Source organism: Electrona antarctica (genome assembly GCF_951216825.1).
Source record: "Electrona antarctica genome assembly, chromosome: 13".
Lineage (NCBI taxonomy): Eukaryota > Metazoa > Chordata > Actinopteri > Myctophiformes > Myctophidae > Electrona > Electrona antarctica.
In genome coordinates, this window is record NC_136794.1 from 34,726,835 (window position 1) to 34,753,082 (window position 26,248).

General features: G+C 44.4%; 1 protein-coding gene across 1 annotated transcript in view; it reads left to right on the forward strand.

Annotated features, from left to right (window-relative positions):
* Positions 1 to 26,248, forward strand: part of LOC306934939 (ephrin type-A receptor 6-like) — a gene marked incomplete at its 5' end in the record, with an annotated part of 395,442 nt that overhangs the window by 338,390 nt on the left and 30,804 nt on the right. The window contains 3 exons of the mRNA XM_079517761.1: positions 10,483 to 10,607; positions 11,181 to 11,343; positions 19,107 to 19,215. Coding sequence (XP_079373887.1) covers positions 10,483 to 10,607; positions 11,181 to 11,343; positions 19,107 to 19,215 — 397 coding nt within the window. The remainder of the gene's footprint in view (positions 1 to 10,482; positions 10,608 to 11,180; positions 11,344 to 19,106; positions 19,216 to 26,248) is intronic.

The following is a 26,248-nucleotide window of genomic DNA, read 5'->3' on the forward strand; positions in this document are numbered from 1 at the left end:
AATGCTCCTGTATAAGGGTAGAGAGAGAGAGAGAGAGAGAGAGAGAGAGATTTTAATAACTCACATGCAGAACTGTGTCTATTTAACCACATTAACCCCTGCCATCCGTATTTCAGTCACATGCATATATAGCAGAACTAAAAGATATGATGTGACACGTTGTGAGCTTGTAGATTTTTTTTTAACATAGAGCTTAGGTGGTTTATGTATGTAGGTATGTTGAGTGATAATCCAAATCGGCAAAGTAATTATCATTGTAGTTGTCATTATTATTATTATTATTATTATTATTATTTGGCCATTTGAGAATGGAAGATCAACAAGCTCAAAATGTGTCGCATTGTGAGCTTGTAGATCTGCTATTTTCAAAAGATTTGTAGCCTATACATTTCATACATTTGAAAACTTGTGAAATGTGACTTTCCGCATGTTGAGTTTACCTTTATTTTGGTACTATAAGTGCAGTACATTTTGAATTCCGTACATTTACTTGTCAGTAAAATAGAGTATTTCTACATTGCAGCATTAATACTTTTCCTTAATAAAACCTGCCCGAGTACTCCTTCCACCGCAGGCTATCAGTAGCCTTATCTTTGCTGTGTATTAAACATTAGTCCCCACGGCTCTATAGAACACTATTCAACCATTTGGAATGAAACGGTGTAATGCAGCGTCGGCTGCGCTTATTGAAGTACCGCCGTGACGACCCGAAACTAGCGGTGTTCAAGGGCGCGCACAGAGGCGCTAAATGTGAAGGGAATAATGCGTGGTAAATTTCTCTTTGAAAACAGCTCAATTAGAGCGGTCGGTTTGCTGGCTTCCTTTTATTCATCTCGCTGATGTGTGAAGATTATAAAGTGGGGTAGAGGTGAAAGTTGGAAAAAAGTCGAGAAAAGGGCAAATGCCTCAAAATTGTGTACAGTTATTAAAGTAAATGTACTTGGCTTGGCTGTGGCTCAGGAGGTAGAGCAGGTCGTCCAATGATCCATGAGTCGGCGGTTCGAATCCTGGCTCCTCCTGTCTGCATGTCGAAGTGTCCTTGGGCAAGACACTGAACCGCAAATTGCTCCCGATGTGCTGGTTGGTACCTTGCATGGCTTCCGCCGCAATCGGTGTATGAATGGGTGAATGTAATGCACAATCTATGTAAAGCGCCTTGGATAAAGGAGCTATATAAATGCACCATTTACCATTTTAGTTACACCACTTAAATGGGTGTATAGGCAAAGGGCCCTTACAAGGTCCATTTCTCAAATTGTACTGGGCCTATATGATTGTGGGAACATCTGGCCGTCCTAAGGACAGTATACGTGTAGCGGACGCTATACACACATGCACGCACATGTGCAGGCACTCCCCTATGGCATTTTGTTGTTCCCATTAACGCGCTAACATTTTGGACGGCTGGCCTGCACACATTTTAAAAGCCCATTACGCGTCTCATTATTAACCCATTTTAGGCGGGAACCCCTTTTGGTGTTGGCATTATGTTATGCTTTAGCTATTGAAAAATAGCAGATCTAGAAAGCTCGTAGCGCGCCACCGAGTGGCGTGCTACGAGCTTGTAGGTCTGCTATTTTTGAAGAATCGAAGAACGACTGACATAGAAACATAGCTTTTTCAGAAAACTGTCAGGATGTAGAAGACATTTTTTTAATCTGATCTCAGGTCAAAATGGGTTAAGGAGAAACCAAGCATTGAAATGCATTTAATGGGCGCGGTGAACATATACCAAAGAAACAGGGGGGGGAAAGCTGCACGGTCCCGTCACCTGGAACGCCTTCCGCTGTGTTGGAATAGTTCCAGTCCCATTTCACTGGGTCACGGACTGAAGACTCCAGTTAGCGCTGGTTTGATTAAAGAGCCTGTTTGTAGCCAGTGATGGGGAAAAAAGCACTATATGTTTTTACTTAAGTAAAAGTATCCATTCCGCAAAGTAGAAAATACTACTAAGTAATTTAAGTATGTCCGGAATTAAAAATGTGGGTAGCTCAGTCAGTAGAGCTCTCGCCTTTGGACCACAAGTTCATGGGTTCGATCCCGCACCACCACCTCAGCGTATGAGTAGCATGGCTTGTGTGCGGCAAGTCATGCGGAAAGTACTGGGAGCTGATGGCAGGTGTATAGCGCTCCACCAAGTACTGGGAGCTGATGGCAGGTGTATAGCGCTCCACCAAGTACTGGGAGCTGATGGCAGGTGTATAGCGCTCCACCAAGTACTGGGAGCTGATGGCAGGTGTATAGCGCTCCACCAAGTACTGGGAGCTGATGGCAGGTGTATAACGCTCCACCAAGTACTGGGAGCTGATGGCAGGTGTATAGCGCTCCACCAAGTACTGGGAGCTGATGGCAGGTGTATAGCGCTCCACCAAGTACTGGGAGCTGATGGCAGGTGTATAGCGCTCCACCAAGTACTGGGAGCTGATGGCAGGTGTATAGCGCTCCACCAAGTACTGGGAGCTGATGGCAGGTGTATAGCGCTCCACCAAGTACTGGGAGCTGATGGCAGGTGTATAGCGCTCCACCAAGTACTGGGAGCTGATGGCAGGTGTATAGCGCTCCACCAAGTACTGGGAGATGATGGCAGGTGTATAGCGCTCCACCAAGTACTGGGAGCTGATGGCAGGTGTATAGCGCTCCACCTCAGCAATCCATCTCCCAGGATCTAGCGCATTGTAATCTCTCATGAACAGATTCTGAGCTGCGCTACCGAGACTCCCACGTGTTACCGGCTGATACTGACAATAAGCCACTCCCGACCTACACTAGTACCTATTCCTGGGACGTGTGAGAATGATCCAGTGAAGGAACAAAAACAAACAAGTCCAAGATTTTTCTGCACACTATCACTAAACATGGGTGAAATTCACCCAAACACCTGCCTACAGAAAAAATCTTGGATGTGGGCAGTGAAACAAACCTTATGATGTCACTGAGCATCATGAAGGTACTGAAAGACCCACCCACCGCATCAGCAACATTATGGAAATTACAACAAATATAATTGTCCGGGTGAAAATCACCCGTGTTTAGTGTTAGGGTTAACCCAATTTGGGCGGGAACCCCTTTTGGTGTTAGCATTATGTTATGCTTTAGCTATTGAAAAATAGTCTGCTATTTTTGAAAAATCGAAGAACCACTGACATAGAAACATAGCTTTTTCAGAAAACTGTCAGGATGTAGAAGACATTTTTAGAATCTGATCTCAGGTCAAAATGGGTTAACCTGGTTTGCACGGTTTGGAGCCTTCTTTTATCCAGAGCCTATTGTTCCTCCACCAACATTCAGATACATCCAACACATGTGTATAGCTGTAGCTTTATATCTGCAGAACAGAAGCCGCCGTTTCTCCCATTGATTTTTTTCACTGCCACCATTTCTCCCAGTTATTTTCAAAACCGGCATTCTTCTGCTCACATGTTCCTTTATCCACATGTCACTTTAACCCACGCAGTGTGTGATCTTTTAATATATACCGTAGTAGGCGTCCAATGCCGTCCATGGTGCTTTTCAATGTATGTGCTGGATATCAACCAGGATCAACCAGGATGTATACAGCATGGGTTCCCAAAGTGGGGTCCGGGGACCCCTGGGGGTACCTGAGGGAGCTCCAGGGGGTACCTAGCTCAATTAGAGATAGTTAGGAACCAAATGGACCCTTATGGGTCTGTAACCCAGAGAGTGTCTGTAACGGGTCCATTTGGTTCCATTTGTACACTCTCAGAGTTAAATTAACAGTGGTTTTACAATATAAATTGGGGTACCAGAGATAGAAATTCCATTAAATCGGGGGTCCGTAGCATAATGTGTGTGAAACTGGGGGTCCATGAAATTAATATGTTTCGGAATCACTGCTAGAGCCGTAAGAATCCTCCCTTATCGGGGTCACTGGCATATGTTTTCAAATGGGGGGTCCATGGCCTAATAAATGTTGATTTGGGGGTCCTTGACACGAAAAAGTTTGGGAACCCCTGGTATACTACAGTATAGTGAAGTAGTAAAGCAGTAATGTTTTTAAATTGTAGTGAAGTAAAAGTACAATATTTGCCTCTGAGATGTAGTGGAGTAGAAGTAGTACAGAATATCGGAAATACTCCATCCATCCATCCATCTTCAACCGCTTATACGTAGTCGGGTCACGGGGGCAATGCAGCTCCACCAGAGTTCCAGACTTCCCTCTCCAGAACAACATTAGTGACTTCCTCCTGGGGGATCCCGAGACGTTCCAAGGCCAGTGAGTCGATGTGTTTCCTCCAACTGCGACTTGGTCTGCCCCGGGGTCTCCTCCCAGTGGGACACGCCTCGAGGACCTCCCTAGGGAGACGCCCGAGAGGCATCCTAACCAGATGCCCGAACCACCTAAGCTGGCTATAGGTGGTTCGGAAATACTCCAGCAAAGTAGAAGTACCTCAAAAAATTACCCGAATACGCTACTGTAGTAAATGTACTTTGTTACTTTACACCACTGGGTGGAAAGGAGGGACGGTCGAGTCAAGTCACGGACAGACAGAAAGCTGAGGATAAGAGCGGATAAGGAGGATAGATTGTGTGTGTGTGTGTGTGTGTGTGTGTGTGTGTGTGTGTGTGTGTGTGTGTGTGTGTGTGTGTGTGTGTGTGTGTGTGTGTGTGTGTGTGTGTGTGTGTGTGTGTGTGTGTGTGTGTGTGTGTGTGTGTGTGTGTGTGTGTGTGTGTGCGTGCGTGCGTGCGTGCGTGCGTGCGTGCGTGCGTGCGTGCGTGCGTGCGTGCGTGCGTGCGTGCGTGCGTGCGTGCGTGCGTGCGTGCGTGCGTGCGTGTACGCGCACGGAAGAGGCAGGCGGTCAGGGGAAGAGGAGGGATCAAGCAGCTGTGGTGGAAAAAGTACTTTCCCTTAAGTAAACGTAGCTTGAAGTATGAATACGAAAGTATCGGCATCTTAAAGCTAAATGTAAAAATGCTTACAGTTTATTTTCCTTTTTTTGGGGGGAGCGGGGGGGGGGGGGGGGGGGTGCTGCAAGCTCACACGCATAGAGGTATGCAACTTAATTGGTTAGTAGTGCATGTTTTGTATTAAGTAAAACATTTGAGTAGTTTTTTTCTCCACCACTGCATGCAGGGATGAAGGGAGGAACAGTAGGGTTCAGTCTTATCCCACCAGCCGCAGTGGGCATGGGCAGTTCACCTAGCCCATAATCCTCCTCACACCTGCTCCATAAGCCCCTGTAGCCAAGCTCTCTGTACCCTGTCGGAACACCTCCAAACCTGGCCACAGAACTCCTTGCACCCCCCCCCCCCCCCCCCTCCCCCCACACACACACTTACCTCTAGCCAGTGGTGCACAGTGGACACGGCGGACTGCTACGGCACACGCACGTTCACCCACTCACACATACATGTGCAGTTGCGCATGTGAGCGATCCTATCATGTTAATTCACGCTGTTGACACTCGGCAAGCTTTTATAAGAGTTGGTATGCGGTGTGAATGGTTGTTTTTGATTGATACTCTGGTTATAGACACACTCTCACAGGTACTACGCAGTCGCAACTCTTAATTAATAAATAACCATTATCACCGCAGCACGGGTGATGGCCGGGTCTTTTTCTCCCCTGCTCGCAGTCGCCATGACTTCCTTCTTCACCAAAACTTTTCCACAAGCCAGGTGGGTTGTTTTCACTGACCAGTGGGCTGTGGACAGGGTCAGGGTTGACCTGCTTCAACCGCTGTCCTCAGGGTGGGAGTGGTGGGTTGGTCAAATTGGTCACACAATGTGGATTTGCAACCCATTTATTCCTGATATAAAGGTTATCATTTAATTTATAAACGCACATGCACACACACACGCACACGCACACACACAATTCCTGTATCTTGGCATGCATGCTAGTGACACAGGATTGTCGGCCAAGCAGAGCAACGGGGGCGCGCTGGAACGCACCAAACCTACCTTCATGCTTCCAACCTCCGTTCACCAGCTGTCTGCATGTCTTGTATCCGACTATAAGCACTGATTCTGCATGAGTATCATGACCTGCCTGGATGCAAAAAAACACCTGTTGGTGGCGCTATAACAGACCAATGTGAAAACGGTGGGATATATTCCTAAGCCTAGTGGGAAAGTGCGTGAAAGATTTCACGTAAATTGCACGCTGCGTTCATGATTTGAGGCTTTTTGTTCAAAAAGGGCAAATCCTGCAAACTTTGAAAGCCAATGTTAGCCAATTATGATGGAATATGAAATATCGGACAGATCGGTCTTGAGCACATGACTGTAGAGATACTGTGTAACGATTTGTGGAATTTCTGGACAAAATCTGGAGGAGTAATATGAAAAAATGTGTTTTACAAAAGTCGGCCTCATGGTGGCGCTATAACAGGCCATTCTGGAAGAGGGCAGAGGTTCATCGTTGGCATCTATGGAATGTGTGTGCAAAGTTTGGCATCGACCGTGTTAACGGTGCCAGAGATTAGCTGGTAACGGACAGACAGACACACACACACACACACACACACACGCGCACGCGCGCACGCGCGGACGGACACACACACGGACGGAGTGCAACATTTAAAGGAGCATTCAGTGATTCGGGTGATTTGGAAAACCACCCAGTCCGCCCCGGTAACAAAATGTGCACATGCACGCTCTACAGTGGGGGGAAGTGCAACAGGCCAACAGCATGTGCACCAAGGCCCGCCCCCACTCGATCATGATTGGAGGAAGGCCCCTCTCATCCTGATTGGATGAAGGCTTTGCCACCCGCCACCAAAACTGAAACTAGGGTTTTTTGACCCCAGGGGCTCACTGGGGACAGGGAGGAACTCCTTATATAGTCAGCACACTCTATAGTAGGGAGGATTATCCAGAAAAAAAGAAAAAATAAGTGATATTTGAATTAAGTCAAATCACTGAATATACCTTTAAGGTCCCTGCACACTGCTGCGTTTTTTGTGATTTTTAGCGCCGTTTTTTTCCCTCTAAAATGCGTCTAGGACCTTTAGTGTGAAGTCTGTCGGGTGGAAACCTACAATATGTCCAAAACTGACTCAAATACAGAAATAGCAGATCTACAAGCTGTTATTAAAGATCAAAATGGTAAGTGACTGCTATTGCGTGCATGGGTGCATGCACTTGCGTTTCGACTGGTTGTGGGCTCTGTGTGTGTGTGTGTGCGCGCACTATTTTTGTAGCCTATGCTGTTTCACTTAAAATAGCTTGTTTGTTGACCTTCAACAGAGTAGCACAATTAATCATAGCTGTTTGAAAGACTGACAAGAAAGGTTGTGATATTGGTTTGAATCGGCCCTCACCTGCCGATGTAATCACGCCTTACAACGGAAATAAATTAAGATTGGGCTTTTGATTAAATAAAGGAAAAATACACAATTGATTTTTTGTTTCTATTTCTTTTTTCGGCGTGCATTGTTTATAACTATGTCCCCATTATGACTGTGGACATGCTCTGAAAATGTGCGGAAAAGTCATTTTTCATTTCAGCTTGTCTGTAATACCCTCCCAAATCACTCAGATGCTTCTTAAACAGGAACATCAGGGCAGATAAGGGCTCGCTGTGGGAATCCCCCGGGGAGACGAGAGCCACCTCATTGTCTGTGCATCCTAGACGGAGGAGGAAGAGACCGTTTTATTTTTGATCTGACCCTGATTGAAGTAGAACTTGTTTTGTCTGCTCTATACAGTAGTGAAGTAGGACTTGTTTTGTCTGCTCTATACAGCAGTGAAGTAGGACTTGTTTTGTCTGCTCTATATAGTGGTGAAGTAGGACTTGTTTTGTCTGCTCTATACAGCAGTGAAGTAGGACTTGTTTTGTCTGCTCTATACAGCAGTGAAGTAGGACTTGTTTTGTCTGCTCTATACAGCAGTGAAGTATGACTTGTTTTGTCTGCTCTATACAGTGGTGAAGTAGGACTTGTTTTGTCTGCTCTATACAGTGGTGAAGTAGGACTTGTTTTGTCTGCTCTATACAGTGGTGAAGTAGGACTTGTTTTGTCTGCTCTATACAGCAGTGAAGTATGACTTGTTTTGTCTGCTCTATACAGCAGTGAAGTATGACTTGTTTTGTCTGCTCTATACAGTGGTGAAGTAGGACTTGTTTTGTCTGCTCTATACAGTGGTGAAGTAGGACTTGTTTTGTCTGCTCTATACAGTGGTGAAGTAGGACTTGTTTTGTCTGCTCTATACAGCAGTGAAGTAGGACTTGTTTTGTCTGCTCTATACAGTGGTGAAGTAGGACTTGTGTTGTCTGCTCTATACAGTGGTGAAGTAGGACTTGTTTTGTCTGCTCTATACAGTGGTGAAGTAGGACTTGTTTTGTCTGCTCTATACAGTGGTGAAGTAGGACTTGTTTTGTCTGCTCTATACAGTGGTGAAGTAGGACTTGTTTTGTCTGCTCTATACAGTGGTGAAGTAGGACTTGTTTTGTCTGCTCTATACAGTGGTGAAGTAGGACTTGTTTTGTCTGCTCTATACAGTGGTGAAGTAGGACTTGTTTTGTAGACTGTTCTATACAGTGGTGAAGTAAGACTTGTTTTGTAGACTGTTCCATACAGTGGTGAAGTAGGACTTGTTTTGTCTGCTCTATACAGTGGTGAAGTAGGACTTGTTTTGTAGAGTGTTCTATACAGTGGTGAAGTAGGACTTGTTTTGTAGACTGTTCTATACAGTGGTGAAGTAGGACTTGTTTTGTAGACTGTTCTATACAGTGGTGAAGTAGGACTTGTTTTGTAGACTGTTCTATACAGTGGTGAAGTAGGACTTGTTTTGTAGACTGTTCTATACAGTGGTGAAGTAGGACTTGTTTTGTCTGCTCTATACAGCAGTGAAGTATGACTTGTTTTGTCTGCTCTATACAGTGGTGAAGTAGGACTTGTTTTGTCTGCTCTATACAGTGGTGAAGTAGGACTTGTTTTGTCTGCTCTATACAGCAGTGAAGTATGACTTGTTTTGTCTGCTCTATACAGTGGTGAAGTAGGACTTGTTTTGTCTGCTCTATACAGTGGTGAAGTAGGACTTGTTTTGTCTGCTCTATACAGTGGTGAAGTAGGACTTGTTTTGTCTGCTCTATACAGTGGTGAAGTAGGACTTGTTTTGTCTGCTCTATACAGTGGTGAAGTAGGACTTGTTTTGTAGACTGTTCTATACAGTGGTGAAGTAAGACTTGTTTTGTAGACTGTTCCATACAGTGGTGAAGTAGGACTTGTTTTGTCTGTTCTATACAGTGGTGAAGTAAGACTTGTTTTGTAGACTGTTCCATACAGTGGTGAAGTAGGACTTGTTTTGTCTACTCTATACAGCAGTGAAGTAGGACTTGTTTTGTAGACTGTTCTATACATTGGTGAAGTAGGACTTGTTTTGTAGACTGTTCTATACAGTGGTGAAGTAGGACTTGTTTTGTAGACTGTTCTATACAGTGGTGAAGTAGGACTTGTTTTGTAGACTGTTCTATACAGTGGTGAAGTAGGACTTGTTTTGTAGACTGTTCTATACAGTGGTGAAGTAGGACTTGTTTTGTAGACTGTTCTATACAGTGGTGAAGTAGGACTTGTTTTGTAGACTGTTCCATACAGTGGTGAAGTAGGACTTGTTTTGTAGACTGTTCCATACAGTGGTGAAGTAGGACTTGTTTTGTAGACTCATACAGTGGTGAAGTAGGACTTGTTTTGTCTGTTCAATACAGCTGTGGTTCTCAACCTGTGGGTTGGGACCCCCAGGGCGTCTCCGGATGGCAGTTCTCTTCAAATATGATTATTTTGGGGGTCCAAGGCCTGAAAAGGTGGTTGAGAACCTCTGGTATACAGCAGTGGTTCTCAAAAGTTTTCATGTCGAGGTCCCCAAATTCATATGCATTTGCCCACAGACCCCTATCTGAGAAGATATTGTGCCAGGGAGCCCCATATACGATTTGTATGGTGACACAGAATGCGAAGAACAAGCTCGGTGAGCTTGTAGATCTGCTATTTGTGTGCGATAATGTCATATTCATAATAATGTGACACAAGCTCCGAATTTTCCATTCCGAGTTTCCATTCCGAGTTTATCATTCCCCCCTCATTTCTTCACGGAAATGTTTTTTATCATTGTTCATTATTAAATCATGAGGAGTAGTGTGTGTTGCTTGCCAAGCCACCAGGCCTCAATCTTCAAGAGCGAAGTGCGTGCGTGCGTGCGTGCGTGCGTGCGTGCGTGCGTGCGTGCGTGTGTGCGTGCGTGCGTTTCTGTAGCACACTTCTGTATCAGAAATCGGGGCCGATCACATCATTAACAAATGATCAGAGTCGGATCGGGAGCAAAAACTAAAAACGCGAACGTGATATTAGGCTGGATATGTGTCTGTGTCGGGAAAAATCAGTATATGCAGATACTCAAAATGAAATGATCGGAATCGGATCGGGTGCAAAAACACGGGATCCGTTAAAGAAGTGGATCGTCCATCGAATGATCCCTGACCCAGTGACCTTTGACCCCCCCCCCCCCCCCCCCCCCCCCATGCAGGTCCTTCTCTGGTGGGCGCTCTGAAGAAAGACTGGGCTTCTCCTAACAGCATCGCCCTCTCGTGGCAGGAGCCGGAACTGCCGGGGCCGCTCGTCCTTGACTATGAGGTCAAATACTATGAGAAGGTAAGAGATGAGCACACTCAGCACAGCACTGGATTTCTGCAATTGGTTTAGTTGGTTGTTTTCTCACTCAACAGTAAAAAATAACCAGCATAAAGTATCAGCAGGGGTGGGCAACTTTGACGATGGGCCACTCCAGAGGGCCACTATACCGTATTTCCATACACACTTTCTTCCATATATATCTGCACATTTTACAATGTAAGAACCTTTATGGCCTTTTTAACCCTAGAACACTAAACCCAATGTATGGGGTTTTTCTCTATCACTAAACGTGGGTGAAATTCACCCAAATTAATTAATAAATACATGAGACTGCTACTGCATCAAACATAACCAACAAACAAACGTTACTAATGGTTAAACTATCAAAACAAATTGTCAAATAATTACAAGAGGCAAGACCGTGGTCTGACATAGACGAGTACAAGAGTGCTCGCATCCTAAACGAAACTGTGCATTCATTTATGAAAAAAATAAGTTTAAACATGGAGATACAACTAACCCTGATAAATTATCTCTCTCTCTCTCTCTCTCTCCCCCCGCCCGCCCGCCCACACACACACACACACACAGGAGTATGAGCAGCTGAGCTACTCGTCGACGCGCACCAAGGTTCCCAGTGTGATCATCTCGGGATTGAAACCGGCAACCTGGTACATGTTCAGCCTCCGCACGCGCACCGCAGCCGGCCTCTCCTCCTACTCCCCCATGTACGAGTACGAGACCACCGGAGACTGTGAGTACTGCTGTGTGTGTGTGTGTGTGTGTGTGTGTGTGTGTGTGTGTGTGTGTGTGTGTGTGTGTGTGTGTGTGTGTGTGTGTGTGTGTGTGTGTGTGTGTGTGTGTGTGTGTGTGTGTGCTTATATTTGGCAGCCTAGGAGGTTGAGTGTGTGTGTGCGCGTGTGTGTCAGGCATAGCCTCAAGCCATTCAGCTATTGCCGCCGTGTGTGCGAGTAACCACACACACATACATACACTCTCTTTTTTGTGCATACAGTGGTGTATGTGGGTGTGTGGCTCAAACACACAGTACACAGCACAAAAAGCAACATTCATAACCTGTCGTCTTCGAGTTTTTGTGGAGTTTTTTTTATTTACTTTATTTGGTCCCAGAGAAGAGCATTACATCTGGCAGAGCTCTCTCTCTCTCTCTCTCTCTCTCTCTCTCTCTCTCTATGCCACTCTGTCACGGGTCAGATAGAGTTCAGGTGGCCTGGGGCCAGCCCAGTGCCCCGGGGCAGTGTGCCAGCAGGGGGCAGTGTGCAGTAAATAATGAGCATTCACTGGACTGGGGAGCCCCATCCATCCATCCATGCTGGAATGTCAACCAGTGTTGCCATGTCTGCTTATTATAAGCCAACGTTAGACTGTGAGAATTCTGGACATTTTCTTCAGGGGGTGGGGGGGATAAGGGCTTTTCTGTATATTCCACTTCTAGATTGCAGTATTGAGTATACCTTTTCTGACACTATTCAACTTGTGTCATTGTTGGAAAAGCTTCACAATGACTGTGGCCCTGCGCGCGTGTGTGAGTGTGGCCTTTTCACTGCCCTACTTGGCGACCAAACAGACAGCTGCAGCCACAAATGTAACTACCCCTCTCTTCTGTGCCTGTTCCCTTTTGTTCAGACAACCACGTACTTTAATCCATTTTGGGCGGGAACCCCTTTTGGTGTTTTAAACATTGTTATAATTTAGCTATTGAAAAATAGCAGATCTACAAGCTCATAGCGCGCCACCGAGTGCCGCGCTACGAGCTTGTAGGTCTGCTATTTTTGAAAAATCGTGAAAATATTTATTTCAGGCCAAAATGGGTTAAACCTGGACAGGAGCACACAATAGAAATTCAATGAAAGCCTGCAGTGGTTCGTGGTTTTCTTTAGCGTCACCTTTAACCCGTTAATACCGGTAAAGCATCGCTGTCATTTTAGATTCTAACCTCTTTAACCATTATTTTTGTACTTGGGCCATTCAAAAATAGCAGATCTACAAGCTCATAGCGTGACACTTCATACCGCTCTATGAGCTTGGACATCTGTGAGCTCTAAAAACGATGTGTACACGATGTGTACAACTCTTCGAATATACAGTATATTATTTAAAAGTTTAAATCGAATATCTTTCAATCAAACCTTAGCTTCTGGGGGTCGCTGGGACAAGATCCTTTCAGTTGGGGTCGGCAGCCAGATACATAATAACTGATATAGCAACATGGGGTTTTCTTAAAACTGTTCGGATTTAGACAACATAGAATCGGTCTTAATGGATTAAAAGCCTCTGACACATCACTCACGTCAGCCTGTGACACATCACTCACGTCAGACGCGTGTGCATAATCAAACGTTTGTTTCCGGCTGCGTTGGAGCACTGACGTGCGGCCGCAGACCCGTGTGAAATGAGACGGCGCGACCTGTTCTTAATTTAAAGTGTTTCTCTTGACGTGTGTCAGTCAGTGACGCTTATTCCCTGTGCTTTCTGCACCAAATGTACCAGTAAGTATGTTGCCTCGTCCGTTGCTTGTAATTATATTGGTGGTTGTTTGGGGGTCTTGTTTCTAAAATGTAGGTGTTTATTTGGTCAGCCTGAATGAGACTACTGATGCTGAATGAGACTAGATTAAGAGTGCTCCCATTCAGATCTCTTCAACAACATCTGCATTATTTAATGTACAATAATTCTAGGCAATTAGAGAATGTAGAAGAATTGTTTTTTCTATCTATGTGTGCCTGTTTTCTCTCCTATGGAATTGTGGACACAATGATATTCAACAATAATAAAATATATTCTTTAGTTTTGGGTCCCATCAAATGGTGGTCCGTAGCTCAATTGCCCAATGAATAATGGGCCTTGATATGAAAAGGGTTGAAAACCACTGCTCTACCTACCCGGTCTCACCCAAACACAGTGGAATGCTACAGAATTGCAATTCCGTACATACACCCCTAGAAAACACAAAAATGTGTACATATGACACTGAAATCCTCCCCATAGACAATGATGGAGGAGGGGCGCCATTTATACCGAACTTGAGCCACGGGAAACACCAACGAGCGGCTCTGAAGGGCTGCGAGTTGTCGTGTCGAGCGTTGCGAAGTTTGTTAGAGCCGACCTAGCCCCGGTCCGAGCTGTAACCCAATAGAATAGTAAATGATGTCAAACTCGAACTCAACCAGCCCGACCCAGCCACGGTGAAATAGCACTTCCGTAATAGTGAAAGCCACACCTCCGCCGCCGTCAAAACAGCAGTCGTGTAATATGTACAAATGTTGGGGTTTTCTAGGCATGCATGTACCGGAATTTTCAATTCCGTTCTATTTCGCCGTATTTCTGTGAGATGGGGTTGGCTATATATACACAATCCCGGGGAACATAGGGATGAACCGATCAGGCTTTATGTTTATAGGTTCTTGGCTAGCCTCGGAAACCCAGACGTTTTTTTTTCCAGGGAGAAAAAAAAGTCTGGGTCCGAGTCCACTTCAATTCGACATAGAGTAGCGCAAACATCTCTCTGTCACGGATGCAGACAGAGAGTTGAACCCAAGTGCAAAGTCACAACAAACAAGAGTATATATAAAGTATTTAATAAAGAATAAGCAGATCTTACACGGTAGATGCAGGTAGGAATCAGGCAATCGAGAATGACATAAAAGTCAACACAGGAACATGCAGGACATCAATGACAACAGGTTATGAACTGACAATGAGTGTTTGAACTGAGTCCAGTTTTATAGGGAGCAGGTTGATTGGAGAAGTGTTCACTGCTGGGCTGATGAGGTAGTTGAAGACAGGTGTGTAAATGGAACTGGGTGTGCTGGAATGGGATATGGGAGTGGCCAGTGTGGAGTCACAGACTGAGGGAGAGACAGACTGTGACACTCTCACTCTCTGCTGATTTCTGATCGTCTGCACCTTTGTTAAATTACACACGCACACATGTACAGTAATTAGTCTCATGTCACGCAGCTGGACATAGTTTCTCCCGGCGGATCCTGCCGGGAGCTGCCTATGCCATAAAAAGCATAGGTGAGTTCCAGGCCAGTTCTTGGCTAGCTTTCAAAGCTCAATCTCAGTGCTTGTTCTGTTCTGTGCCGTGGGTGATGATGAGGTCACTACAGTGTGCACCTCCCAAATAGGTTACATGCACTGACCCTAAAACCAGTGGTGGAAAGTAACTAAGTACATTTACTTTTGTACTGTACAACTATTTTCAGGTATTTGTACTAAGGCTGCACAATATATCGTTATTGTGTCGTCATCGAGGTATGAACATGCGCAATATCACTATCGCAAAAAGGCAACGGTATCGCAATATGATATATCGTCAATATATTGATATATCTTTGATATGTTGTGAGGGCTATTGACTTGTTAAACCCAAACCACACCAAAGGGTCGGGTTGGAGCAAAATGTTTTTCTTTAAGTTAAACCACACCAATGAAACTCCTTGCTACTCAATGAGTTGCATTGGTGTGGTTTACCTTAAACGTGACCCTTTGGTGTGGTTTGGGCTTCATTATGCAGTTTTTTGAATAATTTTAGTTTTCAATATTGCATAAATTAGATATTTTGTCCATATCGTGCAGCCCTAATTTGTACTTTACAATTTCCACTTTTACTTCTACTCCACTACATTTCAGATCCAAATGTTGTACTTTTATCTCCACTGTATTTATTTGAAAACGTGACATGGGACATTCTGCATAATGAGTACTTGAGTATTTTCAAGCCAATACTACTACAATAGTACTTTTACTCATGAATTCCGGACGTTTACTATAGTGACATTATTATTTCTATTTTGCAGTATATGGATACTTTTACTTAAGTAAAAACAGTTTTTCCACCACTGATGATGCAAGGTCTCTGCGTGTATGTTCACCTTCCAGATAGGTCACATTCACTGACCCTAAAACCAATGCCCCAAATGTCAGCAAACCCGCGCCGCACACTGACGATCCGATCAATGCACGCGATCGATGGCTTAGGCTGAGAAAGCAGTCTGCCGCCACAGTAGGTGTATTTTCCATCCACGTGTGTTGGGTTTCTTTTTTATTTGTATTATTATTTATATTTATATATATTTCGTTCACACCGGTGTGATTTTTTAAATGAGCGTGGTGCAGGCTGCAGCTGTTGAGTCAGACAGACAGACATTTTAATTTTTATCCCACGATTTTGTAACCAGCTTTTTCATCCAGTGTCAATTATGAAATGTAATCCTGGGTTCTACACTCCCTCTGCCAACCCGGGGAGAGCAACGGACTGACCTCATACTTCCTTCTATGCATGAGGGGTCCAAGCTGCTTCTTTTCACCTGACAGGGGGGAGTTTTCCTTGTTGGACGTAGCGCGTGGAAGGAGACCAGGGTTACTGCATGTTTTTGCAGGTGCTGTCAGCTCATCCCCATGGAGGAGTTGACATCCGCAGCCTTAAAAGGGAATGCAGAAAGGTAGAGCGGCTGTGGAAACATCTAAGGAGACAGTTCACTTCACTCACATGAAGGAACTTCTGTCTGCTTTCAATCAGAAAATTCAGGATGCAAGAACTGCATATTTCTCAAATCAAAATGAACAACAACAAGCCAAATGCCGTTTTTTCTGTTATTAACACTGGTTAACCCAGCCTTGCTTTGATAATGACTGTGAACAATTCTCATCATTTTGTCAGGTTTTCAAATTATAAAAAAGTATAGAATTCTTTAGAAAATAGCAGATCTACAAGCTCACTATGGGTCGCATTGCAACACTTGGTGAGCTTGTTATTTCCAAATGGCCAAAATGTACAGAATGGGCTGATCTGTTAATGTAATTTTGTAATAATAATCAAAATGTACAAAGTAACTAGTAACTAAAGTCTTCAAATAATTGTAGTGGAGTAAAAGTACAATGTTCTATTTGCCCCTGAGATGTAGTGGAGTAGAAGTAAAAGTAGTGAAAGTTGAAATATGGAAACACCAGGATTCTGATGGACAGCGACGATACTGTATATATTACATATATATAAATTACATATATAAATATATATATTATATTTTTTTCTTTTTTAATGCAAAGCGGTTTCCGATATGTCAGACATTGTATTTATACCGGTACGTCACAAATTCAACAGAAAGGGGCAGCTGTGCTTGTGTTGTTATGATTAGGTCATTGTCGGTGACTTGGCCCCAAACTGGCCCCCGATATCCTTTTCCTTTTCCTCCCCTTTTTTTCTGGAGCACAGAGAGCTTCATCTGTAGGATCAGAGGCGAGCGCTGCCAAGCCTTTGTTCTGCCTGATGCTTTTATCTCTCTCTCTCTCTCTCTCTGTCTGTCTGACTGACTGACTGACTGACTGACTGACTGACTGACACACACGCGCGCACGCGCAGACGTGCTAACATAAAATCATGTGCACGCACACACACACACACACACACACACACACACACACACACCGGTCGGTCGGTCGGTCAGTCGGTCTGGAACCCCTTTCTACGAGGCAATGAGGGCCACGCATGCTGATCTCCCATTCATATTCATTAAGTGTGAAATATTATAGAAATACATTTGGTAATAGCAATCATATTTCAATTATGTGGGCGCCGGTCGTCCCACAGTGAAGACACACAGCTTAAATGAAAATCATGAATATCAAATGGGGGCCAATTTAGCCCAAACGATCACCCAACTAAATCACTGTTTCATGAATGAATTATATTAATTAGGATGACAGCCGGCATAATGAATCACTCACATTTTATTTCAAACATCTCAACATATTATTGTCGGCCCTTATCTGGAGGGAACATGTCGTCAATGCAGAGAAAAAGGAGAGAAAGTTATATAATGTGTTGTAATGAGACTGTCTGTCTGTCTGTGTGCCTGCTTGTCTGTATGTCTGTTGAAAAACATTTTGGAATAGTTCAAATAGACGATGTACAGGCTCACAACGTGTCAATGTATATCGGCTAGTTGAACAATTTTAAAATGTTTAAAAGGAAAACACTGGAAGGCACTGGAACAAATAGGGCCCCAAGTCTCTTTGCCGAAAATAGCAGATTTACAAGCTCACAACGTGTCTCATTGTGACACGTAGTGAGCTTGTTGATCTGCAATGTCCTTTGCCTATATGAAATGCCTTGATGGTAGAGGTATGGTGTGGTTAAAAACGCTGAGAGACACTGGTGACTCGACGACTCACGGCTCACTCTACTTGCCAATAATTAGTTGTCAGCCCTTTTAGAAAGCAAACTGTGCGTGCGTGCATGTTTTTTTCCAAGAAGAAGCCACAGACATCCATTCATTGTAGTATACAACATGAAAATCTAATTGCGGAGACTTGAAACTTGCTTGAGAACAATAATAATCCAACATAGTGAACTTTATTGCAGTCTTTCGCGTTATTTCCTTTGTCAAAGTTATGTTATCATTGCATTTTATTGGTGTTTAAAGTGTGGGGCTGGGGGATGATTTCATAAGACTAGCCAAAATTTGTCCCCGGAGAAACAAATTGATTTATGGGACGAAATTACAAAGGACTGTGGGTATCCGCTCGCTGACGCATAGCAAACGACTTGAAACATGCAAGTTAATTTGGGTAACTTTGGAGGAGATCTAAAACATGAAATGAGACGTTTTGTTGCGGTCGCCGGCAGAAACTTCGTATTTCAGCAAAAAATGCTGATCACGTTGAGACACGTTGTGAGCTTATAGATCTGCTATTTCATGACACAAATACATTTGTCTGTGTATTTTATTTGACAATTACTCAAATATTGTGTGCCATTCTTAGCAGTCACCCTATATTGAAAAGACGGTGCCATCTTCACCCATAACTGCCAGTCTGCTTGTGCTCAACTGTGGTTGTGACGTTGCACTGCATTCTGACTCTGACTTCAAATGCGTCGTGTCACTCAAATATGAGTGACTATCGTACTGTAAATGATGCAGAGCCACCTCCCTGACAATATAGCAGAGACAGTTTGTTTATTTTTGGACAACAATGCTTATAGATTATGAGATGATTATATATGAGATGATTTTAAGATGACCCAATGTTATTCTCCATAAACGAGTGACGTCAGGACTTCGGTAGGTACTCTTTTATTGTGCATTGTCCCGGACAAATAAATGAATAGATAAATAGATGAGAGGTCTATTCCAAATCTCGGGTTCCTTTAATGTCCAGAATTAATGGTATTTTATTTGTGTGCGCTCGCACACAATCTTTAGTGGCTTTAGGGCTCAGATTGAGGTAAAGGACGATATTAGGAGCTTATTAAAACGTTAATCCGACCTCGTGGGTAGTACTGTCATATTCATATCGACAGATCAAAGTCCCGAGTGAAACTATGAAATGGACAATTAGTACAAGCAGCAGGTTCAGGCTCTCTTCTTCTTTTTTTGTGCATTCTGCTGGCACTGGCCGTAGAGCACAGCTTATGGTAACAGCCTCTATCTCTCTCTCTCTCTCTCTCTCTCTCTCTCTCTCTCTCTCTCTCTCTCTCTCTCTCCCCACCAGCGTCAGACGTGGCGTCGGATCAGGGTCAGGTCCTGGTCATCGTGACGGCGGCGGTGGGCAGCTTCACCCTCCTCGTCATCCTCACCCTCTTCTTCCTCATCACCGGAAGGTAAAGTGGAGACCGCCACAATGCATGTTGCTTTGAATGAATGAATGAGTGAGTGGATGAGTGGGTGGGTGAGTGGGTGGGCGGGCGGGTGGGCGGGAGGGCGAGCGGGCGAGCGAGTGAAAGGCCCGAGCGCCACAATGTGTTGCAATGAATGAATGCGCAACACCGCAATACGTGTTGCTTTGAAGGAAACAAACAATGGGTGCTGTTTTTTCTTCCTTTTTTGCCGATGGGGTGTTCAGTGTCTTGCTCAAGGACTCAAGGAAACTAAAGCAGGTTGGAGCCACGGGTACCGAACCAGGGTCTTTCCCATTCATATTATTGTATATTGTATAGTCTTTTTTCAGGATTCAAATAAAAAAATAGCAAAAGTAGCAGATCTACAAGCTTGTTGATCTGGTAGCCTACTTTTGATGCTGTAGTAGCCTGAGGTTGGGCATTAATTTAAGGCAAGGGAAAAAACACACAATGGTTGAATATGGAGGTTTCTGCCCGACAGAAACAATGTATGAGTTCATGTCAGGGTTCACTTGTATCTGTCCGCCATAGATAGGAGAAAATTGTTTTTTATTTAATCAAAACCCATAGATAGGAGAAAGTTGTTTTTATTTGACCAAAACCCATAGATAGGAGAAAGTTTCCGTGGAGTCAAAGGGCTTACAAAGCTGCAGTACAAAAACACAGATACGTAACAACATACAAGGTTGTATGTTGGCAGGCAGGCAGGCAGGCAGACAGAGACACAGACACAGAGACAAAGAAACGGAGACAGACGGAGAGAGGTTGCAGAGGGTGCAGCGCCATCTCAGAGAGGCTAATTAGCCGATTAGCAGAAATGCCTGCAGAGTGCAGCGTGGGAGTGTGCCAGAGAGTGGACGGCCACATGGATGCCCGGAGGACCGTCTGGTCTGGACCAGACCGCTGGCTGGCCTGGAGGAGCAGACAGGAGAGAGAGAGAGAGGGGGGGGGGGGGGGGGGGGGGGGGGGGGAGAGAGATAGACAGAGAGGAGGTGTGATTCTCTGTGGTGCGAAGCTATGCTATAAAAACAACATTCACACACATACACTAGGGGTGGGCGGAAGATGAGAAGTCGGCCTTCTGTTGGAGATATGAGTCATGCACACACGCGCACGCCCACGCGTACATGCAGGTACAGCATCTGGCCTGGTGTCCTTTGTGTGAGTGCTATAGGTGCACAGAGGCTGACAGACAAAGAGCAGATGCTGTCTGTCTGGCTGTCTGTCTGTGGGGGGTTGGGGGGGGGGGGTAAGACAAGTGGTTAAATGTCAAGTATAAAGTGATATTAAATCTGTCATAATGTGATGCTTAAATTTTAACCATTTTGATACATAATTTATATACGGTATGTATTATCCAATATCAGTAAGTTCAATAACTCAGGAAGGACCACTGGCCATAAGCCAGAATGTATTAATAATTATGAATGTGATGATGATGTGGAAAGCCATGTCGGGCACTAAGGAGCCCCGTTTGACCAGATGTAAAAATGTAATAGAGTAGGAATACTCAAACCAAATACCATAGGCATGTAAAGCACTCAAGTGTATAATGTATTATGTATTGTTATACATGTGAAAGGTTCGAAATAAACTAAACTAAACTAAGCCTTTATCAGAAAAATGGATTACCAATCTTTAAATATAAACCTTTAACTCTACTGTTTAAAGTTAAACATAACATGAATATATTTTAGCAAAATCATCAACCTTATATGAATAGTTAAAAAGAGTATCCAAGTAAAATGACTTTATGGTAAAAGTACCTTCTGTTAGGAAAACCCAAAATGAATCAGTATTGAAGTCCAAGACAAGGTGTGCAGTTTACGTCAGGTGGTATAATCGGAGAGAGAAGGATGGAGTTACATACAGCTGCTCCGAAGAAGTCTCTCTCAGTTTCACAAAATGGATGTACTTTAATACAGTTATCAGAATCACGGCGTTGTCAGGGTGACGAACTCTACCATGACAACAGTTCACAGAAACAATGTGACGAGGCTTTCCTCCAGAGATGATGTCACCTTCTGAGGACCAGGAAGCTGGATGTTTGGGATTTGTAGTCTTGAGTTGCAGTTTGATCTTTGACCTATTGCAGTCTGACTAACAACCTTACTATCACATATTGGTATTGTTACTGAGAGAACAGACCGAGGCCAATCGAGTCTGGGAAAGAGACCGCTGGGCTGGTAAACACCACAGTTATCTAAAATGGCTCCTAAGCCAGAGACAGGAGTTTTTAGAATGACCTGAAAGAAATAGGGGGCAAAGGTGAATAGCACCGTAGAGTGCATGGAACACTATAGTATATATGGAACATATAAAATATATCATAAATACAAATATCCATCAGCAAGTTTTCCTCGTGAAACTTAATGTATATTAGGGGAACAGATGTACATATTTGCGTAGGCCTACCGTAATAAGGTTCTACAATGTAATTCAGGTGGTGCGTTGCATGAAAAGGTTATTTATATTTACAGGGGTGACCTAATAATAGAAGGAATTTTGCAAACCCCTGCGATAAAGATTGTGATTCTGTCACATTTCTTACGGGGTTTTTTTTTCATGTTGCCTGTGCACCGTGCAGTATATGTATAATATTACTTGACAGTGTGTCTTGCTGTCTGACTTTGTTTGCCTTGTTTATTTCTCTGTGCTCTATTCTTATAAAAAATAGAGCATAGCATGGCATAGCATGGCTATTTTTGAAACTGTAAAGCATTTGGAGTGTGTATACAATAAACAATCAAAAAGAATTCCACCCACTCCTTTACAATGGAAGCAAACAAGCCTCTGGGAGTCTGGGCTTTTTGTGTCATCAATTGTTGGCACTCGGGTGGTGCAGTGGTAAAGCACCTGCCCACCACCACTGGGTGGCGTAGTGGTAAAACGCCTGCCCACCACCACCAGGTGGCGGTGTGGCGCAGTGGTAAAGTGCCTGCCCACCACCACTAGGTGGCGTAGTGGTAAAGCGCCTGCCCACCACCAAAGAGGTTGTGAGTTTGATTCCACCGTGGTGCATCCAGCTTTGTCAAGTTCGCCCGTGTTCAGGCGAGGGAAGGCGGGGCGGGGAGGGTGATATCTGTCGATACTCAAAGGGTTGTGTTGGTCGGGAGGAGTAGGACGAAGGCTCTATAGTTCTCCCGGTGGGGGCTCCTCACTGGCAGGTGAGCCAGTAGGATTTAGCGGATACAACAGCAGTGACGACAACACAGCAATGTCTGTGGGGAGGAATGTATTGACATAATGACAACATTGGGGAGAAAAAGTGGTAACAAAATCTATCAATCAATTGATTGATTGATTGATTGATTTTGGATATAATGTTTGTCAGGTTTCCACCTGACATAAACGACATCCAATACACACATACATTAAATCATCACTTCGTCAATTATCGGATTGGCACATAGACTCGCAAAGTCTTGCATGCTCGCCAATACCCGATCAAACATGTTGAGGCTCACACATACTCCAGTTTTAGGTGACTCCAGCACCCCTGGACGGACAGACAGACAGACAGACAGACAGACAGACAGACAGACAGACAGACAGACACCACCTTTTCACTGAATGACTCTGAAAATGTAACCGACGTTCCACTATCTCCTCTCCTCTCCTCTCGTAGAGAGCATGTGGGCAGGCAGGCAGGCAGGCACTATCTCCTCTCCTCTCCTCTCCTCTCCTCTCGTAGAGACAGACAGACAGACAGACAGACAGACAGACCCCCCCCCCCTTCTCGTGCAGAGCATGTGGCAGACAGACAGACAGACATTCTGTTCCGCCGGCTCCCCTCTCCTCTCCTCTCGTGCAGAGCATGTGGCAGATAGGAGACTTTAGCGGGTAATGAGTCTCGTTGGACAGAGGCCAAAGCAATCAGCTTCAACACTTAGTGACGGACGAAAGGTCAAACACATTGACAGACACCTGAGGGGAAAGTTCAACCAGAGACAGAGAAATGGCTGTGCGTGCGTGCGTGCGTGCGTGCGTGCGTGCGTGCGTGCGTGCGTGCGTGCGTGCGTGCGTGCGTCAGTGGTACAAAAAGTACTCACAATGTTTATTTAGTAAAAGTATCGGACTATCGGTAGAAATACCCTTTTACAAATAAATGAGTCCTGAGTTGAGATTTTTGTATTTCGCCAGTTTTCCATGTGCGTATGACAGTACTTCATTAGACCCCTTGGCGTGGTTGTTATGTGCAATGATGTCTTGTCTTTCCTTTCGTTTCTTCCTGGAGGCTGAAACCTTGACAGTCAAACGTGCCAATGAAAAAATTGTGACATCACACTATCACCCCCTGCCTCAACCCCTCCCTCTCTATCATGCGGCCTCAGTTCAGGTGGATCACCGCAAACCAGGCATACTACCACTCATTGTCACCATAGAGTTATTGCGTGGAAATAATAAAAAACGTCCCCCCATTCTGTGTTGCCTAGAACTGGAGATCTGAAGAAAAAAAATCAGTGACATTATGAAGTACATCTCAGTGACATCACAAAGATGTACTTCATAATGTTACAATTTTTTTTCAGACCTCCAGTTCTAGGCAACACAGAATGGGGGGGACTTTTTATTATTTCCACACAATAACTCTAAGGTATATTAATTACATAGTAAAATGTTGACAATGAGTGGTATTCCCCTTTAATGAACTGGTGGGGGTGTCCACATAAAAACGACATTTTAACAAATACTGCACACCTTTTTGAGAAGAAATCTTCCTCCTTATATAATAATAATACCTGATGATTATGTTTTAGGGTGGAAAAAATCATGGCACTCCATCTTAAAAGTACCAAAACCAAAAGTAAAATGCAGAAGTATTTGGAAAATAGCAGAAAATAAGCTCACAATGCGCTGCATTGTGACACATTGTGAGCTTGTAGATCATATAGCGTGTGAAAACGTGTACGTCACCAAGAGGGGGGCGGCGTCTGAAAAGCTAGGGACGGCCCTCTCGTGGGCATTAAATTCTAGCCCACATCACTCAGAATAGAGCTACGGTGGTATGTTTTTGTAAATATTGAGCTCGTTCTTGGCGACAACATAGTGAACCAACACCAGGATGGATAGAAAGAACGTCGGGCCCAAATACATTACAAGGACAAGGAAAATGTTGTGAACAAACACGGCTGTGCTTAGATACTTTGTTGAACGTTATGTCTCTGCGCCCGTGCGCCGTACAGCCGAGATCCAAGCCATTCTACGTCTTTTTGTAAACTTGTCAATCTGGGTTCCTTGATGCTGTCTCCATGCTGGAAAGCTGAACATCTAATTCCGTTTTCTGGCTCATTTCCTCGACGCGACCTGCTGTGGCACTTATTTACTGAGCAAGTCTGCACCATTGTGAGGTCAGTTTAAAAAAAGAACGTATACAAGCACACGGATAGTCGCTCAATGTAAACAAACCAGACAAGCCAGCAAGTATGGCGGCCACTACCACGTGACACATATGTTGACGCCCCCTCCAGGAGTTTTGGTATACCCTATAGGCTGAAGTGGTTATTGTGTGTTTTGTATTAATAATCAAAATCTACAAAGTAACTATATAGCAACTAAACTTTTCAAATAAAGGTAGTGGAGTAAAAGTACAATATTTGGAACTGAGATGTAGTGCAGTAGAATTACCAGTAGAAGTATTGGGAATTTGAAATACTCAAGTAAAGTACAAATACCTCTGTCTGTATGTGTGTGTGCGTGCGTCCGTGCCTGCCCGCGGGGGGGGTCTCCCACTAAGTGGGGCAGAGAGCGATGATGGACCACTACCGAGGGGAGGGGGGTTAGGGTGACCTTGGTTGATGGGGTCAGTGTGTTCATTAAAAAAAATGGTGGCATGTGCCTTTATCAGCCCTCTCCAGTCACGTCTCCTGATCCCCTTCATCCTGCCCTCCTTCTGACACCCAAGGCTTTCATGTTGGACAGGTGGACCCCACAGGCCCACACACACACACACACACGCACATGCACACGCATGTGCAAGCGCACACGCACACGCACATGCACACACACACCATGTGCATATATGCACGCACACACACACACGTTTGTATTTACTATATAGCTTGCGAGGACAGTGATTTCATGAATGCCATTGTTTCCTCACAAGTAGCCTATAGTAGCGCGCACACACACACACACACACACACACACACACACACACACACACACACACACACACACACACACACACACACAACCTTGCCCTGAGCTGTAATCAAAAAGCATCAGTGTAATTGAAGCCATGCACTTCCCCACAGCCCTCCAGTCCTCCCAGGATTCCACAGCAAGTAACTTAGTACATTTACTCAAGTACTGTACTGTACTTTTTTTTTTTTTTTTCTACTTTTGAATATTTCCCATTTTCAGTAGCCTACTTTTTCTACTCCACTACATTTCAGAGCAAATGTTGCACTTTTATCCCACTACAATTATTTTAAAACTTGAGTTACTTTGTAGATTTTCATTATTATTACAAAACATGCATTAACCACTTCAGCCCTACAGTACATGTCGGCAGAATATAGATCAACAATTTCACAATTACAATTTCGGCGTTAATTTAAAAAAAAAAAAGTCCAGGCTCTATCCTCCTCTCGTCCTCCCTTTCCTTTTGTCCTCTGACACCATGCACCTCCCACCTAAGAGTCCCCCCCCCCCCCCCCCCCCCCCCCCGCTCTCTCTCTCTCTCTCTCTCTCTCTCTCTCTCTCTCAGCTGAAGTACATTTTGAATTATTGTATTTTTTCCCCCTAAACAGAGCACACATATCGTCCTACGCGGAAGGTCACGTTTAAATGCGGCTCAGCCTCATGCTGCAGAGCACTATCACATCATAGCGCTGCGCCGTGCTTTTAGCCGTCAGCTCAGAGGTTAAAAGGGCCCTGGTTCTTCCTGCCTGCACATCCCACAGTCAGCCTATAGCCTAGAGGGAGCTCGCTTTTTAGCTCGCTGTCAGCGTTGCCATGTCTGCTTGTTATAAGTTGCGGGTTGTGTTTCTTCTTCTTCTTCTTCTTCTTC